Below are 14478 nucleotides of genomic sequence, written 5' to 3' on the forward strand. Positions count from 1 at the left end.
AGTTTTAACTGTTACTTTTCTATAACTGTGTTGTTTCACAAAATGACTTGAAAGCCCAAAAATTCAATTATAGCCTAATAGTTTATGGCTTTTAGATGTCACGAAAAATATGAAATCATTTATTTTTGATGCAAACAGAATATCAGCAGAAAATAAAAAGAGACAATAAAGCTGTTTGTGGAATTATTAACAAGTTTTTATTTTTTTTGAGGTCTCTCTCTTTACTGACTTACAAGAGCTTCAAATCTCTCTTTTTCCAGAAGCCAAAATCAGTCTTCGCTGGTGTAGTGGAGCAAAGTCTTCTCAGTTTTGCAGGAATAATGTTCAGATGCTCAGAGTTTCAGAAGTCAGAACAAGATGTTTTAAAGATAACACTTTTATTTAACCCTCTCCAGCTGCCCAGAGGTCCCAGAGGTATATGTCACATCTCACGTGGAGCACGGGAACCAGGAACGAGGAGACGAGGATTTCAATAACACAGGAGTTTAATATAAGATAGGATCACAGGTAGGGTGGACACTTGAAGACCGACAAACACTAACTGAAAGGACTGGGGCTTATAAAGACAAGACAATCAAGGGACTAAGGAGACACACCTGGAATCAAATTAAACAATCAAAGGGAGACAGAAACTGGGTCACAGGGCACACATGGGGAGCAAAACACACACAAGACAGTCCAGGGCGTGACATTACTCCCTCCCGGAAGGTGCGCCTCGCACTGTGGAACAACAGAGGGGGGAACGGGTGGGAACAAAGGCGGAGGCTCAGGAGGAGGACGGACCACCGGGAGGGGGCCGGCTGACAGAAACCAGGGAGGTGAAGAAGGAGGGAGGAGCCAGGGAGGAGACAGGAGGGACCCGGAGCAGGAGGAGCCTGGCAGGACCCAGGCCACAGCCATGATGATGGCCCACGGTGGAGCCGACGGAGGGAGGAGCCATGGAGGAGGCATGGCCGCCGACTCCAGGGGGCTGACCAACGGCGGCGGAGCAGGTGGTGGAGGAGCCCGAGGTGGAGACGGAGAGCCGACGAGCCAGGGGATGCCGAGGATCCGGGGCCAAGGTGGAGCCGAGTGCTCTGGCGACCGAGGCGGGCGGAGCTCGAGAGATCCACGGCGGAGCCAGAGCGACTGAGGACCAAGGTGGAGCTGGCGGGAGGAAGGAGCCCAACTGAGCCGGTGGGACGGAGCGACGAGGTGCAGCCGGAGGAGCGGAGTCCTGAGGCGATGGCGGGTCGACGCCCGACCAAGGCGGAGCCGGAGGGACGAGGGAGCCCGGTGGAGCTGGAGGATCGACGGGTGACGGTGGAGGCGAGGGAGCTAGGAGCCGAGGTGGAGCCGCTGGGTCAACGGGCCGAGGCAGAGTCCGGGCCGAGGAGGTTGGAGGCGGAGGTGAGGGATACTCCAGCCCCGGCGACGCTGGAGGATGGCAGTCTCGTGGGGCTCGCACCGCATGGATGGTGGACTGAGGGCGAGCAGAGGGGCTGCCAGACGACAGCGGTGGAGGAGGCTGGAGCGGGTGGGAGGGCGGGCATTTGTGAGCCTCCGGGCTTTCAGGGCTAATCTTTGTAGGGCACTTTCGAGGGGCCGGCACTGGCGGGCACTTGCGAGGGGCAGGCACTGGCGGGCTTGCCATACTCTCTGCCGGCGGGATTTCCTGGACCGCGAACTGCGGCTGGTGAAGGGAAACGTCAACCTCCAGATCCGTCTCCCAGTCAATCAGATCCCCTTCCATGTCCAGCAGCCCCAGATGAACAATCAACTCACCCTCAGCCGTGATGTAGGGGGCGGAGCTCCACCCGCTCACACAGTCAATGGCTGGCTCCCTCGCGATGGGCATTGACGCCGGCTCTTGCACCTGATCTGACGAGTTGGGCTCAACTTCCGGGACGATCTTCCACTCAGTCGCTTGGCTTCGCGCTGGCTCACAGATCGTGGCGGGAAATGGCTCTCCGTCATTGGTGGGCTCGGGCTGATGCTCCGCACCGCTGGGAGTTGGTGGGCTGGGCTCTGGGTCAGGAGTGGCTCTGGCGAGATCATCCTCGGAAGAGACGGTGAGGGGTGATCGGTTTCTCACCAGAATCCACTCCACGAAGGCGGCGAAATCCTCTCGAGGACCATATTCGGACGACAGCGCTCTGCACGCGGTGTTCAGACTTGCGTTGTAGAATGAGCAGAGCGTGCCGTCCGGGTAGCTGGTGGTATTAGCTATCATCAGGAACAGTGAATGAGATGCACAAGCCAGAGCATCTCAACAGAAGAAGAGAAGCAAAGAAGCACCTCGCTGCAAAGCTACATTACCGTAAATATGTCAGCATTTAGATGTTCTTGGCACGACGATCACAGATCAAACATTGACGTTCCACATTCAATAACACTATTATCACTCTAAAAAATTTAAACACACAAGCTTTAAAAAATAAACGAATCGTTCCTATGACTTTAGTTTCCTGTAATGTTAAATAAGTCTGCAGACGCCAGAACAGACGAATAAATAGCGTTTTATCTGAGGAAAACTATTTAGAAATAACCTCGTAGGATGTTGATTAAACAAAACGTGTAAAGTGTTGTTTAAGGATGTGTACATAAGTGAAATATCTGAACTGCTCGACTCACCTCAGAAGACACAAGCGCGCGCTGACTGAACGAGGAAGGAAACTAGTGACGTCATGAGCGCGATGCGAGAATAACGGTAGTTTATCAAAACGCGCCAAATACTCCTCACAGTCACAGAACAGTAATGTATACAATATATAGTAGTCAGCATTTGAAGTGGATCAAAACCTTTCATCAAAGTCGTCCTAAAAACAAAACAATACCCATTCTTGTCTTAGATTAACTTTTTTGATCCACTTCAAATGTTGCCTACTGTATATCAGTACAATATATACCAATATATATTATCTAGATATTAGTATATATTTGTAATATATTTCATTCAATTTCAGTCATGTGTAGGGTGACAATTTATTACGCAGTTAAAGGCTTTATTACATTTAACAATGCAGTTCACGGCATTCAGATAGACCCACAATTATGAATTGATTAACTCTTGATGCAGGTAGCATCAGTAGACAATAAAAATAGGCAACAATTGTTATTGATAAAAATAATATATAATTACTTGAAAATGAATGAGACGGATTCTCTCTTTTTATTGATTTATGAGCAAGTCAGAGCATTTTGGCCTTTAGAAATGACTTTTAGCTTCTGCTTCTTCAGGCCATTTTGTAGTCTATGTTAAAAAAAGTCCACTTTATTTTCCTTTTTTTTTTTTTTACATAAAAGTAAGTAAATTAACTTTATGAAACAAAATCATAATGCATTATGACATAGATTATGAAGCAAACTGATATACAAGAATCAAATATTTAGATGATGTTCTTTGGGGGAAAAAACTCCATCTTTGAGTTGATCTGAATCTCACAGTTGAAACTGCTGGTCTTAAAGTCTTGAGCTTTGGACAACTTCGGAATTTTATACACATAGGCCCATCTCTGAGAAAGAAAGAAAAAAACAGTTTGCGTTACTGTATTATCTGTATTAGCTAACTACTAACTAATCATTAGTGTCAGCACTGCAATCAATAAAAAATAAATGATTACATTGTTTTGTTTGAATCTCTATATTTGAGTTTAATAAAATTTCCTCATCATGGCTTTTGAGACAAACTCAGATTTATACAGGGATAAAACTCTGCTCTCACAGGTGAGGCGGAACAAAACTGAGTGTTTCATAATGATCCATTTTAATTTCAGTAACAATATACTATTTTAATATGCAATGGATTATCAAGACAACACAAAGAACATAACTATTCAAGAAATTATGTATTTGTGAAGGCTAAATTGATCAAACATGGCTATGATCAGCCTGCTGGTCTGCCGCTGGCCGCTTTGTCGTTACTTTAAGAAAGAAAAAAAAGAAAAATGCTCCAAACGTTTTTTCTAAACCAATTTAATAAAAAAATTAAAAAAACTAAACGAAATAATCACTTTGCCATTACATACAAAACTGAACTAAACTGAACAGAATCCGTGCGGTGCCCCTGAACCAGGTAAATTAGAAATTAATTCTGATGATCTTATCATACAAGGCCTGCAATGTAACTGGAACCGGCAGGTCAAGAAACAAGAGAAGATGGAACGGCGCAGACGATACAGGAGAAAACTGGAGAATCAGTAGATCGTCTTCAAGATGAGAGCAATGCTGCACTGGCTGAGGAAGCAGGAAGCAGTCAATAAGAAAATAATGAAAGAAATGATTGAATTGCATGATTTTACTGTTGAATCTGGGGCTACCTAGGACGAGATATGAGGGTTGTCATCTCGTCCTGTGTTGTTCACCGGATCCGCCAGCAGTTTCCTGATCCAACTGGCCAGTATGTTGGGTTCCAGCCCTCCCTTGACTGAAGCAGGACACATGGCGTGCAGTCACATCTTCCTTTGACGGTTTCTCAAACTGAGAAGACGGAGGTGGTGGAATCGGGACTGCATGCAGCTCTTCTGTGTATGGCGTAGGGTCCAGACAGACTTTATGTACCAGAAGACTGATAAGGTCATCGACATAGTCTGTAAGAAAGGATGAAAACCTAAAGTCACTATATTGTTTTATATAACTACTGATAAACAATCCACCTTTGCTGTGCAGTTTTCATGTGTTGTATTTATTAATAATTATTTATTTTATTACAGTTATTTATTTGTTTGATATTGTTGTTAATTTTTTTTTTTTTCAACTTACTGTATGCTGGTTCGGTTTTCACTGGCTTTGCTGTGCATTCCCCCATTTTTGACTTAGGCAAAAGGAATTTGAACACAGCCTGTCCTATAGTTGTTGTTGCCTGGTCATGGTCAGCATTTTCATTGTAGTGCATGGCTGCGAGATACAACCTGTAAACGGTGAACAACACATAAAATATGAGAACATTAGTAGACAGTAAGACATTGTGTTTTATTTAGTAATATTGCTAAATACCTGCACAACATCCCTATGAACGGGAAAACCCCTTTCTTTGGGGCGAAACGCAGAATAAGGCTGTGAAATGCCTCCAGTGACGATGTTTGGAAGTGGTGACTGAGTTTTTCTACGTCCTTCAGTACTCTTTTGTTGTTTAGCACCTTTTCCAATTTGTGGAGTTCCACTGATCCTGTAGCGGCACAGACATGAAACTATGAAGAAGATATGTACATTTTACCAGTTCACTGTCACTTTAGTTATCCTTTTTATATAGTCATACCTGGTTGGAACCATTTCTTTTGATCCCTGGAAACTCTGTCCGGGTGTTCACACTTAGGGAACAGGGGTTTTTCGTGAACATGCACGTTTTGAATGTGGTTCAGCAGTGAGGTCCACTTCGCCACCTTTTCTGGCCCAGACACAGAGGAAGTCGCACTCCAGTATATGTGGTTTTTTATGCTGTGCAACCATGTCTTTAGCACCTTGCAGTCTTTTCTCTGTGAAAGTTTGTCTAGTTTCTTTGACAACCCTGTACAAACACATACGTCAATTGTATAAGCATTACGTTTAGATAACCAAATCACAAGCGAAATGTCCTTGTACAAGCCTGTAATCATGTTTGTAATTAATTCAATACAAATAAGAATATGTACCTTTCTCAAAATGCCACACGTCATAGAACTGAGTGATACTGCGTTCCCTCAGGTACTTTTGAATGTGTGGACGTCTATCGGTGATTATGTAGTCAACAGCTAAACCATTAGACTCCAGTTTATCCAGGCAACGCTTTAATCCCTCCTTTTCCATGTGGTAACTGCCTCCCACCTCGCTGCTCTATTTTGGGTATAGCGTATTTAAAATATGTAAGTGTTAACAGTAACAGATTGCAGAAAGAGTAACAATTTTGGTAGATATCTAGGAGTTACTAACCTGAATTAGTTGAAGATCCAGAATTTTGTTGGTTTCCACATGCATCAAAGTGTAGCTACCAAATTTGGCTGAGTGTCCTATGGCACACATAATCGAAAGTAGACCATTAATGATACCAGTAATACAATATTTTATGAAAACTACAATACTTTTAAAATAAACAGCCTAAATATTAGAAAGCATACGTGGTGTGTCAGCGTGCATATCTCCAGCTAATGGGATCTTTCCCTGCTGTTGCAGCTGTGTAATAAGATTTAGTTGATCTCTGTTCCACTTATGAATGATGGTAGGCTCAATTAAATTCCTGGCATGCTTCCTGAAAGTGCTATATTTCGTCATTTGGAGGTTCATGGCCTTGAAAATCTATGAAAGAATAAATACAGAAACGTGTATTTACATCAAAACTGAAACAACACAGTTACTTTCCTATTAATTTACTTATAATATGGTTTGACATACCTTCTGCAGTTGAACAAAGGATCCACCGGTAAAATATGTTGCAGCAGACAGTAACAGGTTACCAACTGGTGTACTCCCTACAATGGGCTGGCTCTGCCACTGTCTGTGGTACTGACACTTTTCACAGATCTGAGTGAATGCCACAAATGTCCCCATTTGCCTGATTTGGTCTGCACATTTTGTCTTACAATTTGGGCAGGACCCCAATAACTCTCTTATGCAACTTTCAAAAACAATGTATTTTCTTTCACCGGAGTTAGTCTGGGGATCTATCCTAAATATAAACAAATATAAAATTGTCCCATTTGTTCATTGAACAGTAAGTTTACATTTTTTATTTATTTATTTATAATTCATATAAAACTGCTGTATTTATAACTTACGACAATTCAGATTCCTCAGTGGCAGTACACTCGGGGTTATATGTCGATTCATGGGGTTCCACTTGTACTTCTGATTCAGTGTCATCCTTTTCCTCCTCCTCTAACATCAGACGAGGTCTCTTCCTTGGTCTGAACATTGAGCCCTTTATTTGCGTCGAAGACAGATGCACATCTGGAAACATGACTGTTGTTTCAGTACCAACATCTTGGCTAGAAACTGTTTCCTGAATGCCTACAAGTGCCAAAACCAAAAATACTTAATGAGGAAAATTTCAGATTATTTAAATATGCTGATGATAAAATCATGCATATGATCTAGCAAATAAAAATGTGTATAAGAGGTCCTTTATCCCCAATGCAATTAGAATCATTAATTCAGCAAATTTTTAATTAGGCAGTGTGTAAGGCTTGAATTGTATCCATTTTTTCTTTGTGTTGTGTGTGTAACGTGACTAGTTATTGTGATTTTATTCTATTTGTATGTTGTTAATAATCTTGTTGTGTTGGTGAGCCAAAGACAATTTTCCACTCAGGTGGACAATAAAGTTGTACATTAAACATACTCTAAACCACCTGTCATGCTATTACAAATCAAGTGTACATGGAGACAATTTTCATGTTAGCAATTTTCAATACACAGCACAGTAGCTTACAATTAAATAACATGTACCAATAATTAATTTTACAAAGTAATACATAAACACTTGGAGTGTGTACTTCATACCTCTGCTCCTCACGTGGAAATCCCTCAATGTGCCTGTAGAAATTTGTGTGCCCACTGATCGCATATTTGGCGATATTTCTGTGGCCACACTTTCTGACTGACATCCAACTTCAACACCTATAGATTTACCGGGGAACTCTTGGGTACTTGGACTTTGCTGAAATATTGACTGTAACAAATGACAATGTGTAATTATTGACAATTTATAGCTAAATATACATTTAGGTACATGAGTTATGTGGGTAAACACTACATAAAACCTGTAAACAAACTGCACACTGATGAAGTTTGCTGGTGTGATTACATATACTTTTGTTTGTGTTTGTACACGTTTGTCTTAGACACACGAAATAGTAACCAACTGGCTACTAAAGCCAAACAACATTGGCATTTGTTTATGTCCTTGATATAACCAAAAAATAACGTCAGAAAGTATACATGGACAATATATTTACAAATGCATACTTACAGGTTGTGGCCCAAAAACAGCTGCCTCTGGTTTTAAAGTGGGAACAGCTCCATGTTTCAGTAACAGCCTCTGTGTGAATCCGGCATTTAACTGGTGCAGATTCTGGAAGCTGTCCTCCGTAAAATGTGCAGCACAGACAGCTACATTAGGATTGTAATCTTCAGGAACAGAATTAAAAAGAAATGTTAACCACTGTTCACGAACTACAGCATCTGAAGGAAGCCCGAACACAGAAGACTTGATAGCTGGGTGAAAATAACACCGTTTCGACGGCATGGCTACAACTTTTCACTCCTCTCCTGTAAAGACGCACAACATGGCCTCGCCCTCTTTGTTGCATGTTTCCGGGGGCGTGGTTTATGTAAATTTATGGGTTCATGACGGAAGGGACCCGGGAAGTAAGTGAAACTCTCACATGAAGAGACATGAAACTCTCCCCTTCTTAACTATAAACAAATTAAGTTTGGAGTCTTTAAAAAAGATTGTATGCAATACTACTTAATTAACAACCTTATTTGTTGTGGAAAATTCTTCATTCATAAGTGTAGATTTTTGAAATGCATCCCTCATTTCATAAATGACCTTCAAATTATTGCTATTACATTAGCTAATTCGTTCAACCAATTTAGTGATTCATAATATCTAGTAACACCTTCTGCATTTATTTAGATTGATTTTATTTATTTTTTGTTTCATATTTTTCATCTTGATTTCTAACTTATATTTATTTATTGATGTTAATGATGTACAACTTATAGTTATGTCTGTCTTGTATCTGCAATTGTGTTTTTTTTTCTTCTTCTTTATGTCTTATGACCTAATTTTGTTCATTTAAAGCCTGTTTTGCGTGTACATTTTCTGATTTTCATTAAAAAAAAAGTTTAAAAATTTTAAAAAGACATGAAACTCTCAGAATTTTAAAAGACACTAACTACCATTAAAAAAGTGAAATCTCCCCTTTAACTTTCCGCCTGGAAACAAAGGTGCCTGTGGCTCCAAACCCCTCGCGAAAGCAGAAAGCTGTGGTGTTTACAACTGAAGGCGAGCGCTTGTCAGGATCAACCGGTTTTACACCACGCCCCTAAACATGACGAAACGTGATTGGTTGCTTTACCTGTCAGTCTGAAGGTCTGGCTACGCGAGACCAGAGCCATAGCGCGAGACTACGCTAGTAGTGACGTCATCACTGCGAGGCGAAATCAACGGATTTATAAAAACGCGTTTTTTTTTGTTTTTTTTTAAATCTATCATTTATCAGTTTCTTTTTTTTTAAATCAATAAAAGAACATATCAAACAAAATAAGGGTTACAGACAGATCTCTCTTTATTGATTAATACGATTACAAAGAGGAAATATCAAGAGAATTGAAGAAGGCCACTTTCAAACATGATGTGTATCGTGTGTATTTATAAATCATACTTTATTCACTGTGAAAACTTTACATGATGTTTCTTTGTCATGCAGCTTATTGTGGCGGGTTAGGAAAGATTTTATTGCTTGACAAATTATTGTCTCACATTTTGGTGAGGCAGCATCAGACCTGAAAATGCTGGATCTGAAGATGATCTACTTTACAATACTATACATGTACACACAAAACTGTATATAAAATACAATATTAGTATTAAAGTACTCTGAGGTGATAAATGAGACACAAGATGGCGCCAGTCATGTTTGTATGAATCAAGAGAGTGCGAATCTGCAGTGTGATACAAGCAGTGCTTGAAGTGGGCCAGCACTTCTATATTTTAGTCTTCATACCGGCACTTTTTCATGCATACCAGCACTTCTGACAGGTTTCCGGTACTCAGAGTCAAAGAGTCAGTGTCTGGGTGATTAGAAATACCAATAAATCACACTACCAGAAGGGGTCACCTCTCATCTGGACAATTCACGTGAATGAATGCAAGCAGAGTCGTCTACCTCAGGGGTTGTTAATGTGTGGGGCAGGAGAGCATGTCAGGGGAGGTAGAATAATTGATTACTAATTTGAATCAGTACAATACCACTAATATAAAGACTTTGACAACTATCTTTATCAGATTTTATGATTTGACCACATTATTCTAAATATACTTTGTTTTTCTAATAATAACTATATTCATAACAAAATAGTACCCTCTTACAGTTTACAAGCCTTCTTTATAAGTGTTAGCAGGCACACAAATAGCACTGAGCCCGATAAAAAAAACTATTCAGAAATGACCCCGGAAAAAGGTTGCTTAAACTATGTAACGTGTAGCTATTTTACAATTACGTGAAACAGCTGAACTACTAACCTCAGAAAACTCCACACAGTTGAGAAATGTACAAACGTTTATATCAGACAAATTTTCAGCAATGTCATGTGTCCTTACAGGTCTTTAAGAAATAATTTGGATCTTTTCTTTGACAAACGAATGCTTAAAGGTATTAGAATCTGATATTTAAAATTTCCACTTCACCCCAAAATTAAAGAAACTCACTTTAAAATTGTATATGACATTTACCCTTCTGGAGAGTTCCTAAGGGTTAGATTTAATTTTGAAATGATATTATGCAAATTTTGTAATTCACCTCCAGATAATGCAGAAAGTATATATATATATATATATAAAAGCTGGAATCTTGTTAGATTTATTTGATAAATGTAATTTATTATAATGTCTTACTTATCCCGTTTAATTTGTATTTATTAAAATGGATGGTTTAAAGATTGATTATGCGTTTTTTTTTTTTTTTTTTGTTCTTATATTTTTTTGTGTTATACTATATATATTTTAAAAAAAAAAAACAAGAAAAAAAAAAGAAAGAAAGAGAACTCCACACTGAAGTGCGCGCGAATGATGACGTCATCAGAAATCAGAGTCCAAACAATTGTACTGCGCATGTGTCGAACTTTGCAATTCGCGCTCCACCGCGGATGAGTATGGTTTGAAAGCTGTGCGGACGAGGCTGTGCGCGAGACGGAACGGAACGGGACGCTGGAAGTGAAGTATACCGGGCCCTGGAGAACCTGATTAGCTTGTTTCAGGTATGTTTGATTAGGGTTTGTGTTTGATTAGGGTTGAAGCAAAACTCTGCAGGGCTGTTGTAGCGGGAGCTGCTTCTCTCTGTTTATGTGTCACGCAGGTACTGGACTAACGTTACTGCGCAGCGGTGCCGACCCAAACCAGTCTAAAATAGTCCGAATATAAACACTTATTATTATATTATAAATATTATTATTGGTGTACCGTAGTGATTCAGGCTAAGTCAAAAACACAGTTTGGAAAATGGATTGATGATGTACTGGCTTATTTTGTACATTTTGAACACAAAAATGTACGTAATGCAGCTTTAATGATTTATTATATTTTGAGGCTTATCAGAGCTGCTGAAAAGAAATATTATTAGCCTAAATAAGATGATGAAATACACAATTACTGTAACTGTAAAACATTATGTAAGCTGGCCAACTTACTTGTACAACTTCCCTTACAAAAATTAACCATAGTTTTACTATATATATATATATAGTTTTTTTTAGTTTAGTTTTTTTAGTTTCTATAGTTGAATAATAGTTCTATAGTTATAATGATCCATGGTTTTGCTACATTAACCATAGTTTAACCATGGTATTTGTACAGCTGATTATACAAATGGTAATTAATACGCCAAAAACATGGTTACTACACTTTTACTATAATAAAACCATGATTAATTTTTGGAAGGGTTGCTAGGGACACATTGAAACATTTTAGTTGTGGTCTGTTCTACTTTAAAAGCTTTTCTGTATTTGCAGCACATGTGCTGTCAAACTGATGAAAACATTTTCTTATTTTGCTGGTGCTTTTTATATGTACATGTGTTTTCTAAAGTTGCAGCACATTGAGCTCATTTTATCTGTGTCAACAGACTTAAACGACACAATCAGATATTGTGACATCTGCAAGAATTAACAATCATATATTTCATATAAAACACAAACATTTTTGTTAAAGTCAATTTGTTTCTTAAATGGATTTTTGCATTCGTGTGAACAGTGTGATGGACATTTCTATATCTGTCTTTGCTGCTTATTTTCCATAATGTATTCTTTATTTTCCATATGTTCTATTTGCATGGGAATTTTCTCTATGTACGTGTCTAAACCTTCTGTTGATATTCCTCTAACAGTGGAATGGCTAAGACCAGCTAGAACTAGTTTGAAGAGATAAAGCTGAAGGTCAAAGTAGATATTTCCCAGAAAAACAGAGACTCTACTGATTTGCCTCCTGTCTTTCTCACTACAGAGCTTCTGTGTGTTAGATTGACCATTCTTGCAAGAATTGAAGGATCGAAAAGAAGGTTTTTCATTCTTAGTTTCACATGTAATTACAGATTTAGAATTTTTCCATGTGAGAACATGAGAGATCCAGAACCCTGCAGAATGAAACGCACTGAAGAACAACCAGGTTGGTGTTTATTCTTGATCCTTCATCACCAAGATGAAATAAGTGCAGTAAAATACACTTTAAAAAGGGATTATTTAGTACTTCTTAAGATAATCTGAAGAACATCTAGCCTAAGTGTACTCAACCGTGCTATTTTGGGACACCATGAAAATGAACTAAAATCTTCTTTTAACATACTTTCTCTGTAAAAAATAAAAAATAAATAAAAGTATTTAGTTACCACTTGTTGTACAATTGAAACCATCTTTCATACACTTTTAAACATAGTCATCGACATCGTACAGAGAAAATACACTTTTAAAAATACACAATTATTAAAAATATATGATTAATATATAATGAACATATACAAAATGTATTTATAATGTATTGCCCATATGTTTGTATAGATTAAATAGTTCATTTCAAATGTATTGTAATTGTTTACATTCCCTTTATGTGATGTACCTAACTACATGTTTATGGTGTCTTTAAATAGTACAATCAAGTACACTATTACGATGTCATTAGTAGCACTTTTTTCCACATCAAAAATATAGCACTTCAGCTACTTTATGCTAAAAGTATGCTTACTGTTAAATTGTGAATTTTGGTACACATCTAAACACATATGAATGAATTATCCAATCATGTGCTATTAGTGCATTTATTGTAGCCTAAGCACAGTAACCTATAGGGATTTACTTAAGTAATACTTTTCTGCTGTATTTTTATTTTTATGAGGAGGCAGTTAGGTGCCCACAGAAGAGATGAGTTTTCAGTTGTTTCTTGAAGATTGTGAGGGATTTTGCTGTCTGGATGGAGTTAGGTTGGTCATTCCACCAACAGGGTACGGTGAAAGAGAACGTCCTGGAGAGTAATTTTGTGCCTTTCTGCAATGTGACCACGAGCCGCTGCTTGTTTACCAACCACAGGCTTCTGGAAGGGACGTAGACACTTAGGAGACAGCATAGGTAGGAGGTTGTGGAGACCATGGCTGTTCTGTAGGTGTAGAAGATTTTTATTGATATTAATCAGAATTAATTAGACATAATCAAGGTGAATTTTGCCAAAAAATATATCTATTGAGTCTACCATTATATTCTAAGGCCTTTGTGTCAAAATGTATACGTGGCAGACACATCTGGATAAAATTAGGAGTGGGCTTTCTCCCCTTTACCATAACAAAGTCTAGATGGTCTCTTCTCCTCTGGGACAGATAGAATTACATATTTCGTTCTTTGAGCTGCGGAAAACGACACTACATAGGCAAGCACCAATGATTTGAATTTAATGCGAGCCGCGACTGGAAGCCAGTGCAGAGAGATGAGAAGTGGTGTGACTTGGACTCTCTTGTGGCACTTTTCCACTGCATGGTATGGCTCGGCACGGCTCAGCTTAGTTTGTGTTCCCACTGCAGTTTAGTACCGCTTTAGAGTGTGCGGGATTATAGTCATGTCGTTATAGTTGCACCGCATCTACTGACGTGACAGCGTCATAGACGTTTGTAGGTCCAGTGGCTGCTGAGCGACCTCCTGAAAAACGTTTTCAATCATCCCATCAAGCTCTCGCTGGATCCGCTCCTCGGCTATCAACGAGAGGAACGTCTATACTTCTTCAACAGACCACGAAACAGCCATTATTTTGTTATTTAAAAAAAGATGCGCTCATTCAAAACTGTTGCGTTCGTTCAAAAAAAAAAGTTGCGTTCAATCCTTGCTGGCTGTGCTGATTTAATCTAGTGAGTCTAGTGTCTTGTGTCGCAAATTCTATGATGTAGGTAGTGACAATTCTCTCTGGCCAATCAGTGATCGGCAGGGTTTACACGTCACATTTTGGTAATGGTACGGCTCGCTTAGAACTTCAGCCGAGGTGGTACTGAAAAAAGTACCAGGTACCAGGCACTGTACACAAGTGTAAACCCCCTCAAAAGTGAGCCATGCCATGCCGTACCATGTAGGCTCATTGAAAACAAGACGTGCTGCTGTATTTTGAGTCATTTGCAGAGCTCTGATTGCACGTTGGAAGTCCAGCCAGAAGAGTATTGCAATAGTCCAACCTAGAAATGACAAGGGCCTGGATGAGAAGCTTTGTTGCATGCTCTGTTAGGAAGGGTCTGATCTTCCTGATGTTATGTAAGGCGAACCTGCATGATCGTGCTG

The 14478-nt window shown here is 39.5% G+C and overlaps 2 protein-coding genes across 4 annotated transcripts in view; one reads left to right on the forward strand and one right to left on the reverse strand.

Annotated features, from left to right (window-relative positions):
• LOC131530161 (zinc finger protein 271-like) overlaps positions 1-14478 on the forward strand; it is a 33679-nt gene that overhangs the window by 15038 nt on the left and 4163 nt on the right. The window contains exons 1-2 of one of the 3 annotated variants that reach the window (XM_058760307.1): positions 10789-10935; positions 12264-12337. The exons of 1 other annotated variant lie outside the window; for it this stretch is intronic. In XM_058760307.1, the coding sequence (XP_058616290.1) occupies positions 12289-12337 (49 nt within the window). In that variant the 5' untranslated portion in view covers positions 10789-10935; positions 12264-12288. Of the gene's footprint in view, positions 1-10788; positions 10936-12263; positions 12338-14478 lie in introns of those variants that run through there. One more of the 3 variants, XM_058760309.1, reaches the window with a different exon arrangement.
• LOC131530158 (uncharacterized) lies at positions 3502-8839 on the reverse strand. The gene is made up of 12 exons (XM_058760303.1): positions 7922-8839; positions 7453-7621; positions 6729-6960; positions 6346-6619; positions 6072-6249; positions 5887-5963; positions 5610-5790; positions 5237-5485; positions 4975-5146; positions 4741-4889; positions 4299-4568; positions 3502-4215 (listed from the first exon to the last, which is right to left on the reverse strand). The coding sequence occupies exons 1-11, from the start codon at positions 8195-8197 to the stop codon at positions 4321-4323; spliced, it is 2205 nt and encodes a 734-aa protein (XP_058616286.1). The 5' UTR covers positions 8198-8839; the 3' UTR covers positions 3502-4215; positions 4299-4320.

Source organism: Onychostoma macrolepis, chromosome 22 (genome assembly GCF_012432095.1).
Source record: "Onychostoma macrolepis isolate SWU-2019 chromosome 22, ASM1243209v1, whole genome shotgun sequence".
Taxonomy (NCBI): domain Eukaryota; kingdom Metazoa; phylum Chordata; class Actinopteri; order Cypriniformes; family Cyprinidae; genus Onychostoma; species Onychostoma macrolepis.

Bases quoted from the DNA above. Each gene is read 5' to 3' on its own strand.
- LOC131530158 (XM_058760303.1), bottom strand. From the start codon at position 8,197: ATGCCGTCGAAACGGTGTTATTTTCACCCAGCTATCAAGTCTTCTGTG. The intron at 4,890-4,974 runs GTATTTAGCAAT...CACCGTTTACAG, and splicing joins TTCATAGGGATGTTGTGCAG to GTTGTATCTCGCAGCCATGC. The intron at 4,569-4,740 runs GTAAGTTGAAAA...CCTTTCTTACAG, and splicing joins GAAAACCGAACCAGCATACA to ACTATGTCGATGACCTTATC.